At 36.5% G+C, this 27,360-nt stretch overlaps 1 protein-coding gene across 1 annotated transcript in view; it reads right to left on the bottom strand.

Moving 5' to 3' along the window:
- Nucleotides 1–5,676: 5,676 nt before the first annotated feature.
- Nucleotides 5,677–27,360, bottom strand: part of Slc30a7 (solute carrier family 30 member 7) — a 76,524-nt gene continuing 54,840 nt past the window's right edge. The window contains exons 9-11 of the mRNA XM_003479176.5: nt 25,544–25,634; nt 19,245–19,394; nt 5,677–11,696 (exon numbers count right to left, since the gene is read on the bottom strand). Of these exons, the coding sequence (XP_003479224.2) occupies nt 11,649–11,696; nt 19,245–19,394; nt 25,544–25,634 (289 nt within the window). The 3' untranslated portion in view covers nt 5,677–11,648. The remainder of the gene's footprint in view (nt 11,697–19,244; nt 19,395–25,543; nt 25,635–27,360) is intronic.

Raw genomic sequence — 27,360 nt, 5'->3', positions numbered from 1 at the left:
GTACTGGGGATCGAACTCACGACTGCCTGCTTGCAAGGCAGGCGCTTATGCCACTGAGCTAAATCCCCAGCCCCCCCACTCCGGTAATCTTGTCAGAGCCCCGAGTTTTACTGGAAGTCTCAGGTAAGATAATATCTCTGCTTGTGGATACAGGGGCGACTTATAGAGTACTTCCTGAATTTTCAGGAGCTTGTAGTAAGTCCTTGGTTTCTGTTGTGGGCATTGACAGCCAGCCTACTCAACCTTTGCAAACTGGGCCTGTCCCATGTAGCTTCCAGACTCTTTTCTTTACCTATAGCTTCCTAGTAATCCCAACATGTCCCACGCCCCTTTTAGGTGGAGACCTTCTTCAAAAGCTTAATTTTTCCTTCACTTTCTCTGTCCCCATAGCCCTAATCCTCCAAACAGCCTCACAATGTGTCGCAAAGCCATTCCCTCCCCTTCCACCTCTCTGGTTGACCCCATGGTTTGGAACACATCCAGTCCCACTCTGGCTACACATGCCATGCCTGTTTTAATCTGTCTCAGGGATCCCTCAATTTTTCCCTGTGTTCCCCAATACCCCATAGCTCCCTAATGTTTAAGGGGACTTAAACCCATAATTAAGCACCTTTTAGACAACGGTTTTCTTAAACCTACCCATTCACTCCACAATACTCCCATTCTCCCGGTACTCAAGCCTGATGGGTCCTATTGCCTGGTACAGGACTTTAGAGTGATTAACAGTGTTGGTACCCTGACTCACCCAGTGGTACCAAGTCCCTATACCATGTTCTGTCATATCCCTCCCTCCACCACTCACTTTACAGTTATAGATCTTAAAGATGCCTTCCCATATGTTAGCCATACACCATTCAGCCAGTCTTCTTAATTTCCTTGCTAATTATGGATACAGGGTCTCTCCTGCTAAAGCCCAGATAGCCTCCCCCAAGTCAAATACCTAGGTCTCGCTCTCACCCCCACCACTCGCTCAGATCATAAGGCAATTCTTCATGATCTCCAGGTGCCTACAACTAAACAGCAGGTTACATCTTTCCTAGGTTTAGCTCATTTCTTTCATCTCTGGATTCCTAACTTTGCATCCCTAGCTCAACCCCTCTACAAAGCCGCTAAGGGTCCCTTATCAGAACCCCTGGACCCTACTAGGCCCATACATGCCTCCTTTCAAAAATTAAAAGAGGTTCTCCTAAAGGCTCCAGCTCTTACCCTTCCTGATCCCACCCAACCCTTCATCCTATACACTACTTGCCATGGCCACAATGCTATAGGTATATTGGGACACAAAAAAGGACCTTCTTTTCAAGCAGTAGCTTACTTGTCAAAACAGATCACACAGTAAAAGGATGGGTTCTTTGTCTCTGAGCTCTTGTAGCTGCAGCCCTCCTGACACAGGAAGCTAAAAAGTTTACATTAGGGCAATCTATTACAGTACACTCACCTCATCATCTACATGACCTTATCTCACATAAGGTGCTCCCTGCCCTAATGGCCCTTTCTCACCTTCAACAGATACACTTAGCTCTCTCTCAAGACCCTTGCATCTCTATTACAACTAGTGGTCCTCTTAATGTGGCAACCTTACTTCCCACCTCAGAGAGCCATCCTCACCATGACTGTATTGAGTTTTTACAGATGACTCCCACCCCTTTCCCTCACATCAGTAGCACACTTCTCTCCTTGGCCTTTGACACATGGTTCATAGATGGCAGTTCAAAAGACACAAACAACCAAAAGAAGGCAGGATACACAATAGTTAACTAGTCAAAAGTTATAGAAGCAAATCCACTGCCACCTGGCACCTCGCCACAGAAAGCAGAACTTATTGCCCTTATAGGGCTCTTACACTAGCAAAAGACAAGATTATAAATATATACACTGACTCAAAGTATACATTTAGCATTTTACACTCTCATACCTCTATCTGGCAAGAACGGGTTTTATTACCACTCAGGGAGCCCCCATCATTAATGCTCCCTTTATCCTTAAACTTCTCGAGGCAGCCCAACCTCCTAAGCAGGCAGCAGTTACTCATTGTAGAGGACACCAAAACTCTACAGATCCTATTGCTCAAGGCAATGCCTTTGCAGATTCACAAGCCAAGTTAGCTGCACAAGGGCCTTGCCATTCTCATCTTCTCTCATTAGTCCCAAACAGTCTACCTCAGCCCAATTATTCACCAGAGCAGTTACAGCTACTTCATAAACTGGTTACACACAAAACACTCAGAGATGGATTTTTCAGGGATCTAAACTTGTTCTCCCACAGCAACAGGCCTCAGACATCATCACTGACTTACACAACTGTTTTCATATAGGATCACAGGCCCTATACAAACTCTTAGCCCCAGTAGTCACACACCCTTCTCTAAAAGCTATCATTCTTAAGATTACTCACACCTGTGATCTCTGTGCCAAGACCTCTCCTCAGGGACGCATGGCACCCCCTTCCTTTCCTACCCATTAGTTTTGGGGACACACCCCTGGTCAGGACTGGCAGATAGATTTTACACACATGCCCTGCCACAAGACTCTCAAATATCTTCTCATCTTTGTTTGTACCTTTTCAGGATGGATAGAAGCCTTTCCCACAACCAGGGAAACTGCTGATGTAGTTACCAAAGTCATATTACAAGAAATCATCCCAAGGTTTGGTCTACCGCAGAGTATTTAGTCAGATAATGGTCCCGTCTTTATTTCTCAGATCACTAAACAGGTATCCTCAAGCTTACATATCACCTGGCACCTACACATCCCATACCATCCACAATCCTCAGGAAAAGTAGAAAAGGCAAATGGTCTCATAAAGACACACCTTACTCTGCTTTTACTGAGTCCATTCGATACGTTGAAAATTTGATTATTCTAATATTTCCACTTGCTTTTTATAATATCTGTTTCATAATATTTATATAGGATTTTTTGTAATTTCTTATTTGAGCATTTTATTACATAATTCCAAGCTTGATGTCATCTAAGCCTGAATATCTGTTGATAGATTTTTTTCTTCAAGTTGAAATTTCTGCAGTACTTTGTCAACTAATTTTGGATTGTAACTTGGAAATTTTGAATTTTATACATAGTCTTATTTAAGTTCTATGGAGAAGTCGGGCTTTTAGTTGTAGTAGGCAGTCAGCCTGGATCAGGATACAATTACTGGTCTATCTTCTGTGAGCTATGGTTCCAAAATCAGTTCAGTTTTCATAGACTGTATGTCTCTTTGGGTCTACCTTGGATGTGTGCCACTCAGCCTGAAAATTAGGAAGTATTCTGTTGGATAGTGTGGTCCTTTCCATCTTTGCTCTACTTCCTGATTCTCTTTGTCCTTTGGTCTTTTGGCTAGAAACTTGGAGTTCTAGTTACTATGCTCTGTTGCATGCTATTTCAGATCTCTGTGGTTGGTCTATATTCTGGCCCATGTCAGTAATGTGGTCTATCCTTTTGGAACTACAGTTTACCAATCAGAAAGTTTCCTTTCTTAAAAGTTGAAGCTTCTATAGATTTACATGGCTGCTGGCCATCATGAAGGGATTGCCTGGGGAAAGTCTTTGCAACCAATAGGAAGCCTTTGCTCCAATGAGTATACAAATGTGTTGACTTTATCTGTTGATGTCCAGAAGCCAGTGTGGCCTGTGTATTAATTACTGCTCAAGGGGAAGTAGTATTATGCATACAGGACAGATAAGCCTAATAGAGGTGAACAACATTACAACCTAGCTTACTACCTAGGGTGGAAAACCAATTGTGCTTAACACACAGTTCTTGTTTTACTTATAATTTTACAAGTGATTATTACATTTCGAAAAGTCAAAAACGGCGTGTTGTAATTACTTTGAGACAAACCAGTGCTTGTACGTGAACTTGAATTTGCGTTTAAAATGCTATGCTTTTAAAATATTTGTATCAAAATTCAGTAAGAAATTTTAAGAAGTCTTTTGTTTGGTTTTATTTTCAATTTTTTAGCTTTAGCACTGGCTGGCTTACAAAAAGAGTATAATTCACCTTTAACAATCCACACAGAAATATTTTTCAAAATGGCTTTAAACTTACTAAAAATGAGTTTGTTTTCAGTAAATATTTTTTGCCTACTATTCCAGCCTATATGCATTCAATTTTCATCACATCAGTGCTCTTGGAAATAGGAATTTAGCAAATAAAGTAGAAATGTACATTTGAATGTTATAACATGTGCCAAGCCTGGGAGTTAGATTTTTTTTTTTTTTTTTTTAAGCTTAGAAGTAGGCTAAATGAGCTAACAAAGTGCTTGAATGAGCTAGGATCTGGATAAAGTGCTATTTCTTGCTTCCTTCATTTAGGTAGGAAGAAAACAGTTAAGTTGCTGTCGTGCTGTTTACATCTTCTGAATCTCTTGAATTTGTTTACTCCTCCGTTTTTGCTCTTTCTCTGGTTTAGATTCACAAAAATTGCTAATTGAGCTATCAAAGCAAATGAATAGCTGTAGAGAAAGGCATTAAGACTTGAGAGTTTTTCAGAGGAAGTTGTTCTTGGTAGACATTAAAGACCCCCTCAAGATCCTAGAGCTGGATGACTAAAAATGGATACTAAGAAGCTTAGGGTGAATTATTGGTACATTAAACAACTTGCCTAAAACCTGTGTGTAAACAGAGGAGCTGCTCTGAAAGTTTGCAGGCCACTGTGGACTGATTGAATAAGAAGCAGGAAATGCAAGGAGTCCCTGGCAGTTGCTGTAAAACTAACAAGTCAAAGTGCGGCATACAGCAGGGCCTGAAAAGGGCAGTCAGGAAGCCAAGTAAGCAAGTGCTTAAACGGCCTGGACAAAAATCAGATTCAGCAGAAATTCCTCCCTGCCAGGCCAGAATTCTTTTTGGGTGGGTGGGTGGTGGATGTGGACCTGAAGTGGAAGTGACATAAAGCTAGATATAGACTAGAGGGGAAGCAGGCAGTTACAAATGTGGTTCTGTTTGCAGCCATCAGTGAGGCTCTGGAATAGAGCAGTGGGTGAGTTCAATGAAGGAAGGGAGACTTAGTAATGAGATTCTAGCAGACATGTGGATAAAGCCTCCTTCCCCCAGCTTTTTGAAACAGGGTCTTGTGCAACCCAGGCTGGTCTCAAACTTGTGATCCTCCTGCCTCAGCTTCCTAAGTGCTGGGATTATCAATGTATATAACCATGCCTCACTTAGAAAAAACCCTTATAGTGTGACTAAGAGTTATAGTAGAGTCTGCTTTGATAAGAAAGAATTATCTTTGAGGTGGTGTGAGTGGGCCACGGATTTTGTGAAAGCAGTTATTTTAAAAAGGAATTTTTCTGACTAGAAGGAACTTTTCGAAGGGGAACAGATGCTTAGTTCAAATGCTTTAATCTTTATGTCATGTAAGAAAAGATCACATAGAGTGAAAGGGTAAAAGAACAATCTGAAGTTAGCACACATCCTGGAAATACTTTGGGACGTGGTTATGAGATGAAGTGATGAATAAAAGCCACGAAAGGGTCTGCTCGGTGTAGACATTTCCAGCTTCTAACCGCTCTTCTCTCATGAGTCATGTTTCCTATCTCTGAGAATCATTCTGTTGCTTTCATTCCTTAGTATTACTAGAATCGTTCTTACCAATTAGTCCTCTTGTGCCTCTCTAGTCTATTCTAGTAACTTCAAGTATTCTTTTCCATTCAGCAAGTGATAGACACAACTAAGGCAAATATTTTAAAAAAAACTTTATTAAAAAGAATTTTGTACAGTTGCTCATGATTCTTTTAAAATACATTTGAAGGCAAAATACATATGTGAATGTGTGCAAGTAGAAAAGATGAAACACCCAGATTTTTTGTATTTGGGCAAATCATAAGCAGCTACATTAGCCTGTTCTAACCAAATGAGTAGTGTCTCCATTGTGACATCCCCATTTACTCTTACACATTTTTAGAAATGTTTTGATGCTATCAAAACAAACCCAAGGAATCAAACCCAAACCCATACCTGACTGTACGTTTAAAAACCACTAAAAGTAGGGAGGTAAAGTGTTGTACATACTAAGGGATGTATCTGGCATTTTCCCATTCAGAATATTTCTACTATTAAACACGCATTGTGTTTATTTATCAAACTAGAGACAGCTGGGGGAAAATTCACAAGTGGGAAAAATATCACTGAAGTAGTTGCTGTTAGAGAAGCATTGAAATTACTTAACAGACTTTAAAGTGGAAGTTTTACCATGCAAGAAACAAAAGAAAATTTGAGTGAATAGTGGAATGTCCTACTAAAATTTAATATTTGGAGAAGAATAAGACCAAAAAAAGTATTCTAATAATATTGACATCATTTAATATAGTGTTATAGAAGCACCTTCAAGAAATACCCCTGAAAGGGTTTTGATGATAATATAGCAGATTATATAGGGATAACATAGCAGATTATATAGGTACTTAAAGTACTATGAATATGACAATTTTCCAGAAAAACTAAGGAGACAATGTAACTCTTGATTTGGTTATACAAAATACAAAAATTCAAGTTACCTAGGTTGCAAACACCCAATTCTGCCAAATTCCTGTCCAACAATATGCAAACCAGCAAACATTTGCATTCTTCACTGTTTATATATTAGAAAGAATGAGCAGCTCACAAAGGATACTTGAAAAAAAAAATAGCCAAATGTACTACTTGTGCAAAAATGCCAAAGAAATTCTGAGGTGTTTTCTGAAATAAGTAAATTACTGGTTTTTCTCCCTTACTTGTATCTACTACTATCTATAGTAATGAAACAGTGAACATGTCATGGTAAATTCATGCTCCATTTGGGGCTAATGGAATGTACAAGACCAATATAGTCTCCTTTATATCATGATCGAAATTACAAATACTAAATTTTCAAAGCTGTTGTGCAACTATGATATATATTTTTATTTATGAAATAAATGTTTGGAAAAGATAGATATAAAGTATAATCTAAATCAAATCCTAATCTTTTTCCTGCAGCACAAAATCATGCGTCCCTCTTGGAAGACAGTTCTCTATTGGTGTTGTTAGTGTCTGAGACATGTGTTCACTTCTTCATGCTGCCATGGGCACCGTCTTGGGAGCCGGTCACTTAGGCAGTTACTCTTGAGTGCTAACAAAACTGCACATTTTCAAAATGGTTTTAAAAGCGCACAAGGAGTTCTGATTAGTTTTTTTACTCTGCATGGTTTTAGATCAATGGCAAAGATGAGAAATATGCCTAAGAATGCAAAGAAAAATGAAGTGAGTCTAAATAGGTTATAACAACTGTTGAACCTGTACCATCTTTTGCTAACTGTTCAGTTTTCTAGCAGAGAGTGCTTAGAATTAAAGCTTTTTTTTTTTTAAAATTTGGTGGTACTGGGGATTGAACCCAGAGCCCTGTGCATACTAGGGCAATGCTCCACTGAGTTAGCTGAATGACATACGTAACAGTCATCAGGAAAGGTACTGGATTTGAGTGACTGTTTTATCTGTGGCTCACTCTGTCAGGAATATCATTTCAGTCTCTTGGCACAGCTTACTGATCGAACAAAGGAGTAAGAATTCCTCCTCCTGTATGATGTTACAAGAATCAGAAAATATATTCAGAAATATTGTCAATCATAAAAGCATTCAAAATTTTTCTTAATACATATGTGAAGATTAAGAGTGGTAATGTGAGAAAGGCCATAACATGCACTTAGTACAGGTTATTCCCTTTATTTGCTATGTGTATAATTCAAAGTCAGAAAATGGGTAATCATAAACCAAAGATGCACTAATGAAATGGGTTCCATCTATTTAGCTATTAAATAGCTTGTACTTTTCTATCAAGTTACTTGACAGAAGTTTTCATTGTCTTTGAATTTGATTATATTTTATGGTAAAGGTCTGAAACCTCAAGGCTTCTAAAGGAAATCATATCTTGAAACAGTCCTCCACTGATACAACTTGTAATGAATGTTTCCCAAGGTTTTCATAAAAAGGAAAAAAGTCTGAAGAGTTGAAAATAGCATGTGGGATTCTGATAAAACTTCAAACCTTATCCTATTGAATTAAGATTCATTCAATAGAATATTTAGTGCCTATTTTTGCACAGATTTGAGAATCTGAAGAGTAAGAAAGCTTTACAATGATTTAAAAAAAAAAAGTGGCAAGACTGAAATGATAGGAGGACCTGAATTAACCTGGTTTCTAAAAAGTATCACCTTGTAGACAAAAAAAAAAAAAAAGTTAAGGAAACTAAGCAGTGCTTATGAGACTTGAATAGTTAACAGAAAAATTCACCCACATGTTAAAATATGTTGTACAAATCAAATATCCTTATTTATCTTTTAAATCAGGAACTGGCTTCACAAGAGTAAAAAAACTTTTTTTTTTTTTTTTTTGTCTTTTTCGTTTTTTATCGGTACCAGGGATCGAACTCATGACTGCCTGCTTGCAAGGCAGACACTTATGCCGCTGAGCTAAACCTCCAGCCCCTAAACTTTTAAAAATTTCAAAAAGTACTAAAGTAAATAGTCTCAACTTCAAAATTAGTTATGAATGCAACAATATCCCATTTATAAAGTGCCTTCGTGTACTAAAAATGGAGGTCATCATGTCCTTTATTTACAAACAATATTTAACCCACATTTATAGAAAAGCAAGTAGTACACTGGGAAAAAAGCACAATAAAGAACTACAGTACTGACTTGGAGTCGTAAAGTCTGAATTTTGGCCTTGGCTTTGCTGCAGACTGATCACCTCTGTGACTTTGAGTAAGCAACAGCTTTTCTGGGCTTCCACTTTTTCATCTGTAAACTGACAGATGTGATCTACTTCAAAGCATGGTCCTTGCTAAGCTGTGTGTGTTAAGCAATGGAATGCTTTTAAATCCCACTGTTCTATGTTTTGTAAAAACTTACTCCACAGCGGATAACTTATTGAAGCAGCATTTTGAGTTAATGATATGAGTGCTTTGGAGAGGTGCATAAAAGTCACAGTATTTGGGTTAATGGTGTCTATGTGCAGGCTTTGGAGAATGCTGAAGCACTGATCTGTCACCACTGTCTTCTGCCTCTGCAGCATGCTAATGGCACTGATGATGACACCAGAAACAGTAATAAATAAATGAGGTACTGTCCTCACACAGATGCATGACGAGTTAGCAAACATGAGCAAGTTGCACATATGTTAAGTCCTGCAACTTGAGTAATACAATGGCCTTTGAAAAATAATAGTGTATTTCTGTTTAAGAAAGTTTACAGTAAACTTCCTCTGAACAATACAAATTTTTCCCTCAAGGGTATTTAAAATATTGGCAAATTTACATTCTGATATACATTTTGTTTTGTAAGAGGTAGCTGAGTATTAGAAACCCTAAATTCTAAATTTACTTATAACCCTATCAGGTGGTGTTTCTCAATGAAATATCTACTTTACTGATACATCTGTGCCAGGAACAGTAAGATAAAATTTCCAGGGAAAAGTAGTTGTTCTTCCTCACTGATTTTTTTTTTTTTCTGTTGTACATGCATGCTAATGCCAACCTGTTAAATAATATAACAAGTGATCTCTTGGTAACAAGTGCAGAATTACTGTTATACCAAACACTGTGCCATGTTAAGGAAAAAAAATCCATGGATTTGCACAGTATGGGAGGAGCAAAATGAAGTGATAACATACTTTGGGGCAAGCTTCACTTGGAATGGAGGACTCAATAAAATGCAGAAATGGGTTTCTAAGATGTACTAGTAAGTTTTTTTTTTTTTTTACACTTTTTTTTTTAATACCGGGGATCAAACACAGGACTGCCTGCTTGCAAGGCAGGTGCTTACGCCACTGAGCTAAATCCCCAGCCCCAATGTACTAATAAGTTTTACAACACATAATAATTATCTCCATATGTAAAATGTCAATATAGTTACACATAATTAGTTTGTAAAGACACACATCCAATATCTCTGCCTTCAGCTAACCTGTTATTTTCTATAATATGCCAAACCCATGGAATAACCCAAAGTTCTATCAGACTTGGTAGTGGTTCAAATTTCCAAATGACTTCCTGTTATGAAAAGGAATACTGGTAAACAGGTCATTTGCTTTTGTACTTTCCCGCTTAAAAGACCTCGACATTTATCCCAATTAAACACAATTCACTGCACAGATTCTTAATTTTATAATGGCCAGGCAGTGAGCAAACAGTTTTGAAATTATCTTCTCAACGTAGACATGATGACAAGTCTGACTTGGAAGTCTTATCTTTCCCCATAAGGCCCTACTCTGTGCTGCATTCTGAAATTATCTCCTTATTTTAAAAAACTACTTTTTACTCATCTATATTCTAATCAGTCATTTTTACCCTAAAAAGGTCTTTTCCTTAACAATTTCAATTTTTTAAACTTGTCTGTTATGATAAAATGAAGCATAATGGGAAACTCTGTATCTAAATCAGTACCTTTTTTCATAAAATACAGAGATACTTAAAAGTGTTCAAGCATTTAACATTTCAAATTGCAATTTTATTTTTCAAATATCTTAAGAACCTAGACTATTTTTTTTTACTTCTGTGGTATCTGTGTTAACTTTAGAAGTTCAAACTCAATCAAATGCTGATACAGGACTCCTAAAAGTAATGGTAGCAGTATTCATGCAAAGTTTAAACAGGAAAATATATGTATGACTTGGCATTTGAAGAATGAAAACACAAAGTAACACTGTCACAACCATTTTTGCCTGCAGTTTACAATTCCTCTTCTGGTCATTAATAAAATGTATAAAGATGGCAAGGACAGCAGTAGAAAAATTAATCACAGACAGAGCTTTTATAGACATATGGAATTTAGCAATACAGATCAAAACAATTTTCTCACTAATGAAAGCATCTGTAAAGTTTTAAAAACACAGTTCACAAAGTAATTTAATTTGATTACTGAATTTGTTTTAAAAAGCAAGATAACACATTCTTTGATGAGCTAAAACAATAAAAAAAACTTTTCATATATCTAAACCTATGCTAAAGTATACAAAATGACAATCTGTATACTAGCAAGAGTCTGATTTTGTACAGATTACAGAGTAGTCATTTAAAAAAAAATACATGACCTGTGATGGTACAACTCTATGCTGGCAAATACATTTCCTGATACAAAGGCACTTTGAAAACCCAATATGGTTTGGTTCATAAGTTTGCAAGGTACAAACAATTTTACAAACATATAATTATACTGAAGAACGTCAACAACCGTGACATTACATATAAACAGATTTCCGTAACTTTTTAATTTTTTTAATAAACACTGGTTTTGTGGGAGTAAAAGCAGTGATTTCTAGCAGCTTCCATGAAGATATTCCAGATGGTTGGAGGCCCACAGTCTAAATTCCTCACTGACAGGGATGAGGGGATGGGGCATTTGGCATGAAACCTCCCTCCCTCCCCCATAAAAGGACAAGCCAACACCCTTGAACAAAACCAGAAACCCCAGAGATCAGAATGAAGAATGGCTTGGGGAGAAGGGCACAAAAGACAAGACCCGAAGTCCAGGAGAGAACCTCTTAGCTGTGACCCCTTCGCTGGGAACTCCCCACAGAGTACTACCTGGTCACTTGGTGCTAAGAATTCTGATGATTTCTCTATTTTAAAGAGCTGAGTACAATGTTTTAGATTGTACAGTACCAGAAGAATTTGGTCCAAAAAGAGTAATTTTATTCACTACATGGCGGCAAAGTCAATCTGTACATAAAGTTGTCTCACTCCAGCCTGAAAAGTTAAAAAAAGAAAAAAAATTACAAAGTCAAGATAGTAATATACGACAGTGGACCCCTGAAATTCAGAGGTTATGTTCCTAGAGCACCCACAAATTGTAACAAACTGCAAATTTCAGATACAGTTAGAAAAATGCCTATAAATACCTATTTTTACAGTTTAAACCTTAAATATGCCACGTCTCCTACAGTTATGTAATTTAACATAATAAAATACTGTATTAATAAAGCCTTAGAAGGTGCAAGACATTTTGGTAGCATCTTAGGATTTAGGAAGAACAAAACCAACAACACTGGTGATAGCTACACGAAGTACTGCAACCTGTCACTATGCTGGAATGTGGTGCATCTTCTGGAGATGTTACAGGGCAGCAGCCAACTAGCAGCAAGAACTGAGTAACACTCTCAGATTGGCTACTTGTGAACCCCCGCAAACAAAACAAAACCCTGCAGAGAATATTTGCAATTTCTGCAAATTTGCAGAAGTTTCTGCAAACCAATATGTTAGGTTCTAAGGAAAAATCCATGAATGTACAAAGGCCATGAATTTTGCACTGTGACTTGTGAAAATAATAATATACACATTTTAGAAAACAGCAGGAGAACATCTTAGAAGTGGAAAGAATTATTTTTCTCTTTGTCTCTGAGGAAGAATTCATTTTACTGTAAATCACCAGAAAATTATTTCACAGAAAAATTAAAAAGCCATGGTATTGGTTGTATGTCCTGTCCAAATGGTATTAGAAAAACAGGGTTCCTCGTCTACTGTTCTGTTAGTTACTATTAAAATCAGGTCACCTCAGTCTTATCCTTCCTTCATAAATGATCAACACATACATTTGGTAAGCACAGCTATCTATTGGCTAATTATTTTGCACTGCATCTCTTTCTTCAGTTTTGGATAGTTACTGAAGAATACTGCTCTCTACATTGTTCCCCAGCTCTCCTGTTTATCAATTTTCCTTAATTGGATCACTTCTATTAGTACAGAAACACATTATAACTTCTTACACCTGAAAAAAAATCCTTAAAAAAGAGCCAAGACATTATGCACAGGTACAAATTCCCTATGATGAATGGGACCATTATGTATACCTGAAATGTACCAACAAACAATTTTTTAAAAATCCTTCCTTAACCTTACATCCCGTCCTGGAACACCGACAATGCCTGCTCTTCTGGACAGCAACAGTCTTCAGAAAAACTGTGTTACTAGCAGTCCACAATTCCTTTTCCCTTCTCTTAAAGCCATTTTAACCAAAATTTACTTCCCTCCACCTCCCTAAAATTGTTTGTCAAGGACACCTCCAAGTTGCTCTTAGAGTACTCAAGTCTCATTTCTCATCTTACTACGTAACCCATCAGCAATAATAATAAAAGATGATGCCTCCCCTGCCACACTCTTCCCACTCTTTCAGAGAATATTCACTGGCTGCCCTTTCTCCCTCTGGTCAACAGTTCTTAGTGTGCTTTGCTAGTCTTCCTTCAATCTTTGAACACTAAACTGAAACACTCAAGCCCTGGTCCTAGGAATGCTTCTTTTTCTGTATTGATCCCTAGATATGTCATCTTGGATCCAGGCCTTAATCTATATGTTCTCACTTCACAAACTGGTATTGCTAGACTGGACATCTGTTTGACAGTTCTGCATAAGATATCTGTCTATCACAACATGGCTAGCCAGAACTGTTTCTGCCTCTCATACCTGTTGATTCTGTAGTCTTTTATAGATCAATTCTATCCTCAATATAGCAACACCTAAACACTTTTCTTTCTCTCACACCCAACATCCAATTCACTCACAAAATCTGTTGGCTTTACTTCCAATATAATGCAAACCCTGAATCTGACCACCTTACATCACCTTCACAGCTACTACCCTGGCTGTATCAATCTCGTCTAGATTTTGTCACAGCCTCTTACCTAGTTTTCATACTTCTGTCTTTTCTTTCCATTGATCTCCTCCCAGAAGAACAACCACAATGACATCACTCTGGTCAGTCAAACACTGCAACAGTTCAACCTCCTTAGCCCTTAGAAATGCAAGGTCCCTATAAGGGCCTACAGAGATCTGCCTCTGATTGACTGTTCACTCTTCCTTCCTTCTGCTTGGACCTGTTTCTCAAGATATTCACATTATCTATGCTCTCTGTTACATCCCTCCTTAGGTGACTGCAAAGCCTATCCTGACAACCTTCTATAAAATACATTCACTTCACTAGTCCAACAAATATGCATTATGCATTTATTGTATCCCAGGCGATGTTCTGTCACACAGCATATAAAAGCAAACAAAACAGAGGAAACATATTCTTGCCCTCATACAGTTTCGTTTCTATTGGAGACCTGGGTGAGAGGAGGAAAGATAATAAATGCATAAGAAAACATAGTATGTCAGGTGATAATATATATGCTAGAAAAAGGCAAAGTTTAGTACAAGAGGTGGCAAATGCCTCCAGCACTCCCAGCCTTATCTTGCTCACCTTAGCAAAAACACTTATCACCTTACAAGTTATTTCGCCATTATTTATTCTTGTGTTCCCACTATACACTACCTTAATCTCCTCAAAGAAAGGACTTTTGTTCTCTTTCTTTGCTCCCAACTCCCAGAACCTCAAGTATGCCTAATATACAATAATCAATATTGATTGAATAAACCAAAATTCTGCTAATTTCCCTCTTTTAACAAAAAATGATTTTCAAAACGAAAAAAATTATTAGGAAAAAAGTCTTTTGTTGTCAATATCTTAAGATAAAAGGCGAACAGCAGCATTTAAAACAAAGGCAAAAAACAGTAGGGGGAATCTATTAACACTGCCTTCTTGCAGTAATTTCTAGCTTTTCAAAACACTGCTTCTCACACGGATGTTTTTCTGGTAGAAGCACTCTCAGGCTAACCTGCCTGAGAGGAGTCAGGATCTGTGTCAGTGGATAAAATGCTAGACAGACCCAAAAAGCTTGTCAGCACAGAAATTATGCTTTAGCAGTTTTGTCTCATTACAAAACAAAACAAGCCTTCCTGTGATAAATCAAAATTACTGTTCAAAAAAGAAGAGGTCTTTACTAGAACCTTCTTTTTACTTAAGGGGCTCGTCACAGAAAAGACAGCTAAATATCTATATGATCATTAGCTAAAACTGAAACCAAATCTCAGTTTTTCTTATTTTAGAAGTATTAATAAGTGTCAACACTCCGTATCTCACAGGGCTGTTACAGTCATCCAGTATCCAGTAAGTATTTTAAAAATTCTTGCTATTACTATAAAGACCATATGTGAATGTATAAGGAAGGATTTCATATGTGATGAAAGCTCTTATAAATTATTCTGATTGATTACAGTTGTATAATTCGACTTAATCAGATAGCCCCTGAAATAATTGTACTTAGGAACTGTTTTTGTAAAATTCTTATATATATAAAATTTTAAGAGAAAACAACTTTTGCCCAAATAAATTGTCTTAATATCTTCTTTCTTTTAGCAAAATGTTTGAGAGTAAAATGGGCAAATCCGTTTATTGTCTCTGTAATTTTCCTTTCCCGTAGCATTAACTCAGTAAAGACAGTAATAAGAAATGAAGTAGCCCAAGGCAATAAAAAAAGAAAAACAAAGAGGCTAGATAAATTATCTTTGCATAATCATGAGTTAATTACTCAAGCTGATATCAATCCCTTGAGGGGCTACAGCTTTTCACCAAAGCTCAACCTAACAACAACAAAAGCCATTTTGCTTCCTCCATCTGTTCCAATGGGGACAGCCCCAAGTTCCCTAGCTTTCCATTTTCCTCTCACAATTTCCTTCAAAGTAGCCAGGAAAGTATAATTTCCAAAGAACCTTATGGTAAAGCACTCACTCTCCAAATGCAAAATAGGCTGTCTATAATTTACTCATACCACAAAGACATGACAGATGTGCTACCAGATGAAAACTGTTTGGTTCCATCAAATATTTTACCACTGGAATGACACCAGTAATCAGAGGCTGGCTGAATCATGGTCCTTAGACTGTGAAAACTTGTTACTTTGAACACTTCTACACTCCTAAAGTAAATGCCAACTTAGTGCCACAGTCCTAGAATATCTTCAACAAATATTCATTGTTGTGGAAAGGAAAACAAAAGAGAAGTAAAAAAGTTAGAAAAGTAAACAGGAATATGACTATAAAGCATTACTGGTTTACTTGCATTCTCTACCTAACAAAAGTCATAGAGATTTTCTACTTTAAATGCCTAAACTATGTATTAATCTTTATTCCTCTCAAATGAACGCTTCAAAAACTGTCTGACACGTAAAACATTTTATTGTTAGCAAAATGGTTGATGGATATGACAAATTCTAAGTCATGAACAGTAACATGGGTTTGCATGTCATTTTCTGTAAACTGTCTTGCAAGGCCCAAATAATATGTTAAGTACCTTTCACAGTGCCTGGCAAGTTGTGGGCTCTTACCATATTCTAGCTTGTTGTTACTATTGCTACTACTGTAACTTCTACCATTACCACCAACCCATGAACAAATAACCACTTGGATTCATTTAAAAATAACTAACCTAGGGAAGTGCTAGCCTTACATCTGTAAGGATCGGCCCGTCTCCTGATGAGGCTGATTTCTGGTGGACTTAAGTACATGGATGAAGAAAGCTAAGGAAAAGATGGATAAGCAAAAGTCTGTAGAGCCTACAAGTAAAATCAGCACTTACAAAAGATTAAAAAGGCTTTACAAGAGGGGAGAAAATGAAAAGAGTGGGGAAAATATGGAAAAGGGTATGTAATGTATGTATGTGTGTGTGTGTATATATATATATATATATATATATATATATATATATATATATATCCCCACTGCAAGTTCTGGGGATAGAACTTGAGGACTTGGGCATGCTGGGCAAATGGTTCTACCTCTGGGCCCTTTTTTCACATATTATTTAACTAAAAGCGATTACTTAAACTATGACTTAGGATCAGCTATAAGAAAGATACCAAGCTAGGGGTGTTGGGGTACTGCTGTAATCCCAGCACTTGGGAGGCTGCAGCACGAGGATTGTGAGTTTGAGGTCAGTGTGGGCTAAACAGCAAGTTCAAGCCTGGGCTGAACAACATAAGACCCTCTCTCAAAAGAAAACAAGGAAGATTATTAATGTAACAAACAAAATGTATAATATTACTGATTGTTAGAACCATCAGTATTTTAAATCTTTCTACAATAAACATATCTAAGGCATTGGTATGATTTCTTCTTAAAAATAGAACAATTTGCATTTTATTTTTTGAGCAGTGAAATTTAAGAATATGGTAGAATTGAAAATTTTTTAAAACTTACGTTTCATGAAATCAAATGAAAATGCTACAAAAGCCTTGATACATGCTCATACAATAAGAAAATGCTTTACTAGGTACAAGCAGAAAAGAAAAACCAATAAAAAAATTTCAATTTTACATATATGAGAACTAAAAAAACTGTAAAATATCTATAGAATCATTAAATATAAACTCAAAGTCATTAGTGGGGTGCCCCAAGGGAAAAATGTGTTGAACTATCCTTTTTGTAAGCCTAATAGGAATCTATGATTTTCTAAAAGGAATGAAATAAACAAAACTGCCATGACTTTGGGTGATAAAAAGGCTTAAAATATTTTTCAAAGCTTATTCAAGCTTAATTGTGGTTTCTAAAACCAAAGAAGCAGCTGAATAAATTTGTGACTTCAACCATCATAAAAGCCAAGATTTCTAAGGTTACAGAGGAACCTCCATCTACCTACTTCAACTATGACTTGGGCAGTTCCTCCGCAGAAGCATCTGCTTGCACACTTCTCAGCCTAGAAACAGCACCGCACTTCAGATAGAAAATGGTGACTCTGCAAACATATTAGGCGAGTCTGGGACAGGAAAGGTGAACCACTTACAGAGGAAGCCCAAGCGGCAACCCAAAACCCACTAATTTATTGCTAAGTGCCAACAATGCAATTAAACCTCAATTCTGAAGTTTAGAAAGAACAACTCGAACATTAAAATCTTTTGTCTTAAAAGAAAAACAAGTAATACCTATATCTTGCCAACACTGCCTGTGGTATTCCAGAGGGCAACAGAAACTCAAATTACTAGGATGGAAGAACATGTTATCATCATGGTAAAGAAGAGAAAAATGATCTGGAAATGGTAATAAATAGGTAATTATTTATCTGCATGTCTACTTACCCCTACAACAGAAAGATGTAGAAGAAGGATTTAGACCTACCTAGGGAGCTCTTATATGCTGCATCAGGAAAGTTACAGTAATACTGGCTTCTACATAGTGTCTGTTAAGAAAGAAACCTAGTTGCCAGAATTCTGGAGTATTCCTGCATGCAGATCTTGATGGCACAGAACATTAGGATTAGAATAACTCCTAATTATACAAAGGATTATTTCATTAATTTACTCAAGGAACTTATTCATACATGTCCCTTTGTTAAACAAAACAGATTACCCTATGCTAATATCTTGAATCTAACTATAAACTATGTTCTGTCATCCACATCTGAAGATTTGATGACTAGAATGGAGGAGGGAGGAAAGCATGGAGGGAGGGGGAGACAGACAGACAAAACAGACGGAAAGGGAGGGAGGCGGGGAGAGAGAGAGACCAACCCGACCCAGACAGAGACCTTTAGGCCTCAAAGAAAAAGAGCACAAATGAATCGGACACTATGTAAACTAGAGCTTTGCCCACACAGAAAAGTGGACAGTCTGATAGTTCACAAGTAATCAAATATATGGCACCAAAAAGCAGAACAATGATCTGGAAACTTAACTGGACTATGCTAGAAAGACTGGACTTTGTCCTGGTTGCAATAAGAAGCCACTACTTTTTTGTTTTTAAGTTATTTTGAAAATTTCTTGAGTCAAAAGAATAGGACAAAAATACTCATCTGTATATACTAACAATTAATATTTTGCTACATTTGTTTTACCTCTATATATACATATTTATAAACTTTATTTTTATTGAAATATTTGTAAATTAATTAAGACATCCTGATATTTTACCACTGAATCATTAACATGAATCACCTAACATTCTTCTGTAAAACACAATTTCATTATCATACTCAGGACAATCAACCTGCCTCAGCCTCCCAAGTGCTGGAATTACAGGCGTGCAAAACCACACCTGGCATGACTATTAAATCACACAGAAGGTAACTATCACAAAAAACTTAACAGTTGATTTTCAGCTAAACCCACCAATGAAGTATTACTCTAATTCCAAAACCTATTTTAGAATTCTTTGCTTCAATCAGCATCTATCATTCTTATACAGGAGGAAGTAAAGGACTAATTTTTCTTGAAAAAAATCAGATCAGTATAATGAGTAAATTTGAACTTAGTTCCGTAAGAATACAGACTAACGTAAAGATCTTTCAAATTTGACAATAGAGGAAAAAAGTAGTGTTGTGCTTTCCTTATAGTTCAGTAGCCTGTGTATTTAGCATAATGAATAATATTTTTAGAAGTAGCTGATTCAATAAATTTTAAGACTCAAAAGAAATCAGTAACAAAATCATACCTGAGTAAATATATTATGTGTTTGGCTTAAAATCCACCTAGCATCAGCATCAGGTGCTACTACTAATTTTACAGTCCCAACATAAACATCAGAACATAAGGTCCAGAAGTGTTGTTCTTGTAAACTGTAAACTCCCTGTAACTCCTGCACCTGGAAAACAAAGGGGAGACATTTTCATCAAAACCAAGTGAAGTGTGAAGTGCCCACTCCTTCAATCATTATGCAACGTATCCATAAACATGTAACCTACCCTCTGGGTAAACATAGGGAGGAGAATATATGAATCGACAGATACCAACAGAATACTCATTTGCCAGGTGACGCTATGACAAGACACAACAGATTTTAAAACCATAAATGGGAATCCTATAAATATTATAGGAGCCCTATGAACAATTCTGAATGCATCAATCAATATATGAATGTACAAAATATTACAACTAGGAAGAATCAATCAATCTCACTGGGACCTCCACTGTGATCAGCCTAATCCAAAAGTAGTCTAATGTATCTCTAGTCTGAGTTATTATGGTAATAACTCATTAACTGTTCTAATTTTAGCTTTGCACCTCTTCCATCTATTTTCAAAAGAGTACCCCAGGGGACAGCCCATTAGTTTGGGTCAGATGCTACCATTCCTCTCATCGCATTCCTCCAATGGATTCTTGTCTTGCCCTGCGTTCAAACACTTTTACAATGATGTGCATGTCATGGGGTCCCTTTTGTTCTTATTTACCTCATCTCTTCCTCTTCTTCCTTTCTTGCCCTTTCATCAGCTCTTCAAGGCTCTTCTCCATTCTTTTAGAAACCAGGCACATTCTCTCAGGGTACTTGCTAGTCCCTCTGCCTAACAAAGTATTCTCTCTATGTTTCTACATAGTTCATCTTTTTGAGTCTTTAAAGTCAACTTCTCGGTAAGCCTTTCTTGTGTCTGGCACATAACACTACACAGCATGCATGCATTACTCATATTACACGTTAAACATCCCTAATCTGAAAAGTGATGGGCTGCAAGTCAGGTGCACCAAAAATACTATAAAAATTACCTTTAGCCTATGTGTACCTATGTGTACAAAGTGTAAGAAACATTAATGAATTGTATTGTTAGACTTTGGCCCCACACTCAAGATCTATTATATAGAGTAAGTATTACAAAATCTAAAAAAATCCACTCCAAAACACCACTCCATTCCAAGGATTTTAGATAAGGGACACTCAACCTGTTCTTAAACTGCTTATTGTCTATTCCAGCAGAATTCAAACCTAGCAAGATCCAGGATTTACTTTGACTTTCAATTTTTAATACCTAAAACATTACCTGACCCAAGTAAGTACGTAATAAATAGCAATATTTATTAAATTAATAACATCATAATTTTGAAAATCTACATTGAATGGATACATTTCTGGAAATACAAGAAGTTCGCTAAGAAAAAGTAAAGAAAATGTGAAAGTGGAAGTAACGTTAAAAACTGAATTGGTCACCAAACTCTTTCCAAGAAATTCTAGGTGTAGGGAAGAAAATTTTTCAAGGCGATATGACTGTTACAATTTTTTTCAGAAAACAACAACTGCTACCTTATATTGACTCTCATAGCAGACAGATAATAAATTATAAGCCAATTTCTCTCATGAATGAAGTAAGTTAAATCCAATAATGTAAGTCATTAGTCATAAAATCTAATTATTAAGTTGGGTTTATCTTAGGAGGGGAAGAATGGTTTAATATCAGAAAATCAGTGATTCCACAGTTAATGAAGTAAAAGAAAACAGACATTTCATTAAATGTATTACAATGATAATAATTTATACTTATGATTAGAAGGATATCCCTTTAACAGTGGTTACCTACTACAAACCTATAGAAAGAATTTAAGAACAAAGTCTTAAAATGAATTCTCTTGAGGATCAGGAAAAAGGTGAAGATGCCCAAACCACTGCTATTGTTCAGCATCTCTTTATACACCTGGAGAAACTGAATTAAAATCAATTCTAAGAAGTTGAAAAGAAAGATCAATATGAAAAGATCTTTATACAATTACAGCAGTATAAAAAAAGAAAGGACTAGAGTGTAGCTCAATGGCCGAAAATGTGCAAGGTCCTGGTTCAACCACTGGCATCAAAAAAGTAGGAAAAAAGGGGAGAAGGGGAAAGAAGGAGCGAGGTATGAAGGGAAGGAGGAAGGGGAAGGCAAGAGGAAGGCAAAAATGATACTCCATGACTGTCACTGGAAAGTTACTGTCACTGGAAATCATTAAGAAGTAGCATGATCAACCATATATAATAGTGGAGATTCTTGCAATAGGTACAAAAGTCTGGACCAAATGAACAGATTTTTTTCAATTTTGAGATTTTTCTGATTTTCATGTAATATACTTGAGAAGTTAACAACACAGTTTGATCTTCAATCTGTCAAAAAATACTTGTTTTTACCAGAATTAGAGAAATGCAGTCATTGTTTTCTATAAATGCTAACAGAGTCGATGGGAAACTTAAGGTAAAAACTGGGAAGCAAGGGCTGGGGATTTAGCTCAGCGGCATAAGCACCTGTGGTCGTGAGTTCAATCCCCCATACCGATTTAAAAAAAACAAACTGGGAAGAGATCAAGGTAGACTTTATTTTCCTTTTTTAGGACTCTGATAATATAATGATTTCTTTATGGCTGTTGTTCTGATAAGACAGTGTTATGCATTGGAAACTGGTGGTCAATTTAACGCCAGTGGAATTAAATCACCATGGTGCTGAGCATAGATGTTTCACCTGAGGAAAGTTGCCAGCATAAATAGAGACATGGAGACAGAGAAGACAGGTGCGTTGAGGCATTAAGAGTTCTCGTACGAGTTGCTGTTTGAGCCGTTAGGTTCTCCTAGAGAAGCTCTGGTCCTCACATCGAGCATTGCTTCCTAGCTCCTGAGGGGAAGACTTGTGCTACTTGGTCTCCAGGATGAACTCATCATGTTGGCTTCCTGGCATGTGCTTGACTGTGCTTATCATCAGAGGAGCTCAGGGCCTCCACATTGCTGAGGATGGCTGTGGTGACTTTCAGAATAGCCCTGGTCTTGTTTTGAACGTGACTTCTTGGGCTCCAGCATAGAATCCTCAACCTATCAGCACAGCTCCTTCACCTTGGTGGTATAGACTTTGTAGCTTCCACCATTGGCCTTTAGGCCTTCCCAGCACGGATCCGTTAAAGAAACCGGTGTGAGTCCTTCTTGTGGGCTCTAGAACTCCAGCTGGACTCATGGGAGGCATTGTCATGAGCTCTGGGTTTTCATCTGGACTCATGTGGGACATTGCTGTGGGATTAAGGCCCTTGGCTAAATATCCTATGTCTTTAGCTTTGTGGATAGATTTCATGCATGTCTTTGTGTTAACTCTGGGTAACCAACATAAAAATAATATTATAAACTCCATGTCTTGATTCTAATTGTTCTCTGTACAATCCCTGACTACAACAGATAGTGATTTATTTTTTGTTGTTTTGAAACAAGGTCTTGCCATGTAGCCCAGATTGGCCTCTGTTTCAGCCTCCTGAGTGCTAGGATTACAGGCCCATCTACCATGTCAGGTGACATAGTAATCTCAACTGATCACCCCTCCACATTTTCCTAAGTGGCATTCTCAAGGAGTGGTCCACTGTTAGTAAAGCAGCTACCTGACGGGAAAAGATTTCCTTTCTCCATAGAAAATTAATACTAATACATGTTTGCAACTATCCTAATATATCCACTAAGGAATAATTCCTATGGGAACTGACTTTTTAATATCCTGCTCCTGCAATGTGATTGCCACAGAAACATTTGGCAGTTATTTGCTTTCTCTTCAACTATGTGATCCTACACTCTTCTATTTTCCAGCTCCCTTACTGACCACTCTCATTCCAGCTTTCCCATTATACTCTAAATCTGAAGATGAAAGCAGAATTAAGTCTGTAACCTCTCCCAAGGTAATCACATGCAAATTTAAAGTTTTATGAGTATTTCAATTGTAACATATCCTGAAGAGAACTCTTGATCTGAGTGCCTCTGTCTTAACTGGCATTACCATCTACCAAAGCGTGAGGTTACACAATGTCAACAAAATCTACTTCCCTTGCTAATATAATCTACTTCTGAAAATATATCCCAAGGGTATATTTATTTCCCACTTCATTGCTCTAACGTAGTTTAGGCCACCAGTTTTCTCGAGCTTTATAATTGATTTTCTCAGTTTTCATTTTCCCTAGAACTTGTTATTTTTTAAAATTAATTAATTTTATTGGTATTCTTTCAATATATATAATGATCACACTCATCACGGGAATTTGTACTTGTATGTAACGTCTTGATTTTTCTTTTCCCTAATCCCCTCACCTTCTTTAACCATTCTTCCTTTTATCTACAAAAGTTTTTTTTTTTCTTTTCCTTTTGCTTTCCCTTCCCTTCCCTTGTATCCCTTGTAAAATTTTCTTCCTACTTTCCCACATCTGTCACTCATTTTGGTCTTTATTTCTGCTTCTGCTTTTACACACAAGAGAAACAATGCAATATTTACACATGTGTGTCTGATTTATTTTTGAAAAAACTGTTTTGACTTACTGGTCATTTAAAAGATGCAAATTAAAACAACACTGAAATTTCATCTCACTTCAAATGCTGGTAAAGCTGTGGGGAAAAAGGAACCCTTCCCAACTATTGGTGCAAGTATAGACTGGTACAACCACAATGCAAATCAGTATGGAGATGCCCGAAAAATTTAAAACTAGACATTCCATATGACCCAGCTGTCCCCTTTCTTATCTTCTTGTAAGTTAAAAGCACCACACCACAGCAATATATATGTACCCATAGTTATAGCAAAACAATCTGTACCAGCTAAATCTTGAAAACAGCCCAGATGAATGGGTAAAAATATTGTAGTTTATAAATATAATGGTGTACTACTCTGCCATAAAGGACAAACTTTGGACACTTTTAGATAAATGGATATACCTTGAGACCACACTTTTAAGCAGAATTCATTCTTTACAAGGAGAAAACAAACTTTTTTTTTTTGTCTTTTTCTTTTTTATTGGTACTGAACTCATGACCACACACTTGCAAGGCAGGTGCTTATGCCACTGAGCTAAATTCCCAGCCTGAGAAAACAATCTTTTAAAAATATAAAAATATAGCTCTGTGCAATGGTGTAAGACTGTAATCAAAGCAGCACTGAGGAGGCTGAGACAGGAGGACTGTCATAAATTTGAGGCAAGCCTGGGCCACATAGTGAGACTTTGCCTCAAAAAGCCAAAAATTAAATGAGAAAGTAAAGTAAGTTAAATTAAAACTAAACTACGTTAAAAGAAATAAAATCATAAGATGTGAGTCAGCTGTGGTGGTATATGTCTATAATCATAGCACTTGGGAGGCTGACGCAAAAGGATCAAGAATCACTATGAATTCAAGGCACACTGAAACTACATGGTGAGACTCTGGCTCAAAAACAAATGAACAAAAACAAAAAAACAGTATGACTTTCTCAATGTCTTAAAGCTTTCTACAGCTTCCCACTAAATTACAGTTAAATCTAAGCCTAACTCTTAACATGACCACACCGATTTGATCTGGCCCCTGCTTCTCTTCAAAATATCAAGCTATCCTGTTCTTCATTATTCTTCGGTCACAATGGCTTTTCTTTCATTCTCCAAATGCACTAAATTAGTTCCAGAGCACGTCTGCATTACAGTTTTCCTTTGCCTGGACCATTCTTCACCCAGATTTGTACATGGCTAGCTTCTTTTCTCATCAAAGTTTCAGTTTCTTTGACTGTGACTTTTTCAGTGAATTTAGGATAGCCATGCAAATCTATCAGAATGCCTGTCTGATGTCTTTGATAATGGTTATCACTGATACTTTCTTACTTAACAACTTACTGTTTTCTGTCTGTTTCTTCACCAGGCTGTCAACTCTGTGAGAACAGAGATATTGTTTCATTTGCCATTACATCCCTAATACACTTGAAAAGTTTCTGCTACATAGTGAGTACTCAAAAAAAATCTGTGTTGAATAAAAAATTATTTAATCTGTTGTAAATATTCTATACTTCAAAAGAATTGCTCAATCTCTAGGATGAGGCAATTTCTGCTAAATTTTCTTTCCTAAGTTCATTATTTTCCAGTGATTTTATTCTGGCTTATATAAATGGCATTCATGGTCAGCATTCAATCCTCGAAGAAATACTAAATTATACACAATGCTACCCATATTTATGAAAGCTGAAAACCCTAACAGTTTGGAAACAGCATATAATGCAATGGTTTGGATGCTTTGAAACTTACCCTCTGATAGCAGTGAGGCAAAGTATTTTCCAACATGGGAGGAGTTCTCTGCATTAATATCCCAACAGACTCTTTTAAAAGAGGAATAACACTAAATAAAGGAAAGGCAAATTTATTAAAAGGATATATTATCTGTAAGACAGTAATAATCGACTTCCCATTAACAAAACAAAGTAAGTCATCAGAATAATATCAAGAATTATCTATCAGAATAATACTGGTCTTTGTTCTAAATTTTTCAAGTGATCAGTAATTTACTATACAAAATAAAAGAGCTAAAGAATATATATCTATAATCTGTATCTATCTATCTATCTATATAGCAATGCATGGAAGACAAAACATAAACTCAATACTAACTAATCAGCTAAACACCTAAAAGACAGCATGATTTCAACCTTCCAAGGTAATCATTAGACGACCACAGTTATAATCATTTATCTGAATAGTAATGATAAAGAAAATACAAAAAATTAATCAGTTCATTAGTCCATATTTCTCAAACTTGGTTACATGTCAGTCATATTTTATTATTTAAAAAAATACAGAAACTCGGCTGTATCCATGGACATAGTGAACCCACAGAGATGTTTCTCTGCAGGTGGGAACCAAAAGTCTGTATGTGCGGATGAGGATGATCTTCAACCAACAGTTGAGACTACTGCTGCAGGCTACTTGGATGACTAAATACACACCAAGCAATGAGGTAGTAATATAATGGTAGAGGGACTCGGATGCGATGACCTTCTCACTTCGCTGGGCCTGTGTACTCATTCCCCTTATGTTTAAAGCCACCTCCTGATGGCATTAAAAACAAAACAAAAACTGATGCTCTCTAATGTTATGTGATTTGCCCAAAGCTATTTAGTGGTAGAACTAGAACAAAAGTGTAATTTTCACTGGAATGTGTTTTCTACCGGAGATGCCTAGACATTATTAGCAGTTCTTTAGGATAAGAATGGACAAGATGTTATTAAAATACTTAAATTTAGGAGGCACACAGAAACATTTTTTAAATTTTTAAGCAATAATGCAGGGGAAACAACTGTTGTACCTTATTTTCAGTAAAGAAGGAAGGAAACTATAAATTTAAATTCCGTATACAATAACATTCTAACAAATCTTTTCTTTTTCCTAATAAATAAAGATGAAGAAAGGAAAGGAAAAAAATATCATAATGAGCAAATTGTACCTTTTTGGTATGTCATCATGTTTTTCATTATTTTTTTTTAAATTCCAAGGAGTTTTCACCTATCTGATAATAACACAGTAGGCAAAAATAGACATCATTCTTCAGTTCAGATGAATGAATAACCCAATATTCTTCCTTTTCAAAATCTTTAACTCCACCTCCAACTGTTTCTGCTCATCTTTTTTTTTTTTTCTTTCTTAACTTTTTCCAGCTTGGCTTTTACTGTTCATAAGATTGTACAGCGGAAGCCCTTAAACATTATTTTTATTGTTTAATCTAGTGGTATTTTCCCAACTTGTAATTTTCTTTATTGTGGTATTTACTGCTGTTAGGAATACCTTTCCCCTTTTTTCTGGAGATTGTATTTACTTTATTGTGTTTGTTATCTTCACTAATACTTTTTCTAGCTGCCAGTAATAATTCGATATATTTCACAAGATTTAGTATTTACCCTGACCTTAAATATACCTTTGAAATTTGTGATTTCGTTATGCCTGATGGAATTAGTTATAAATTCTCTTCCATACACATTTATGTACCAGACACTGAGATGTTAGAGACAGAGACACAAAGAAGACACAACTCAGTCCATACCTTAAAGCAACTTTTGGTATGGGAAGAGAGG

This window comes from Cavia porcellus, unplaced genomic scaffold (assembly GCF_034190915.1).
Source record: "Cavia porcellus strain 051 isolate PalLab524CR breed Dunkin Hartley unplaced genomic scaffold, mCavPor4.1 scaffold_1, whole genome shotgun sequence".
NCBI lineage: Eukaryota > Metazoa > Chordata > Mammalia > Rodentia > Caviidae > Cavia > Cavia porcellus.
Note: the sequence above shows the minus strand (reverse complement) of the source record. Positions and strands in the feature narration are given on the sequence as shown.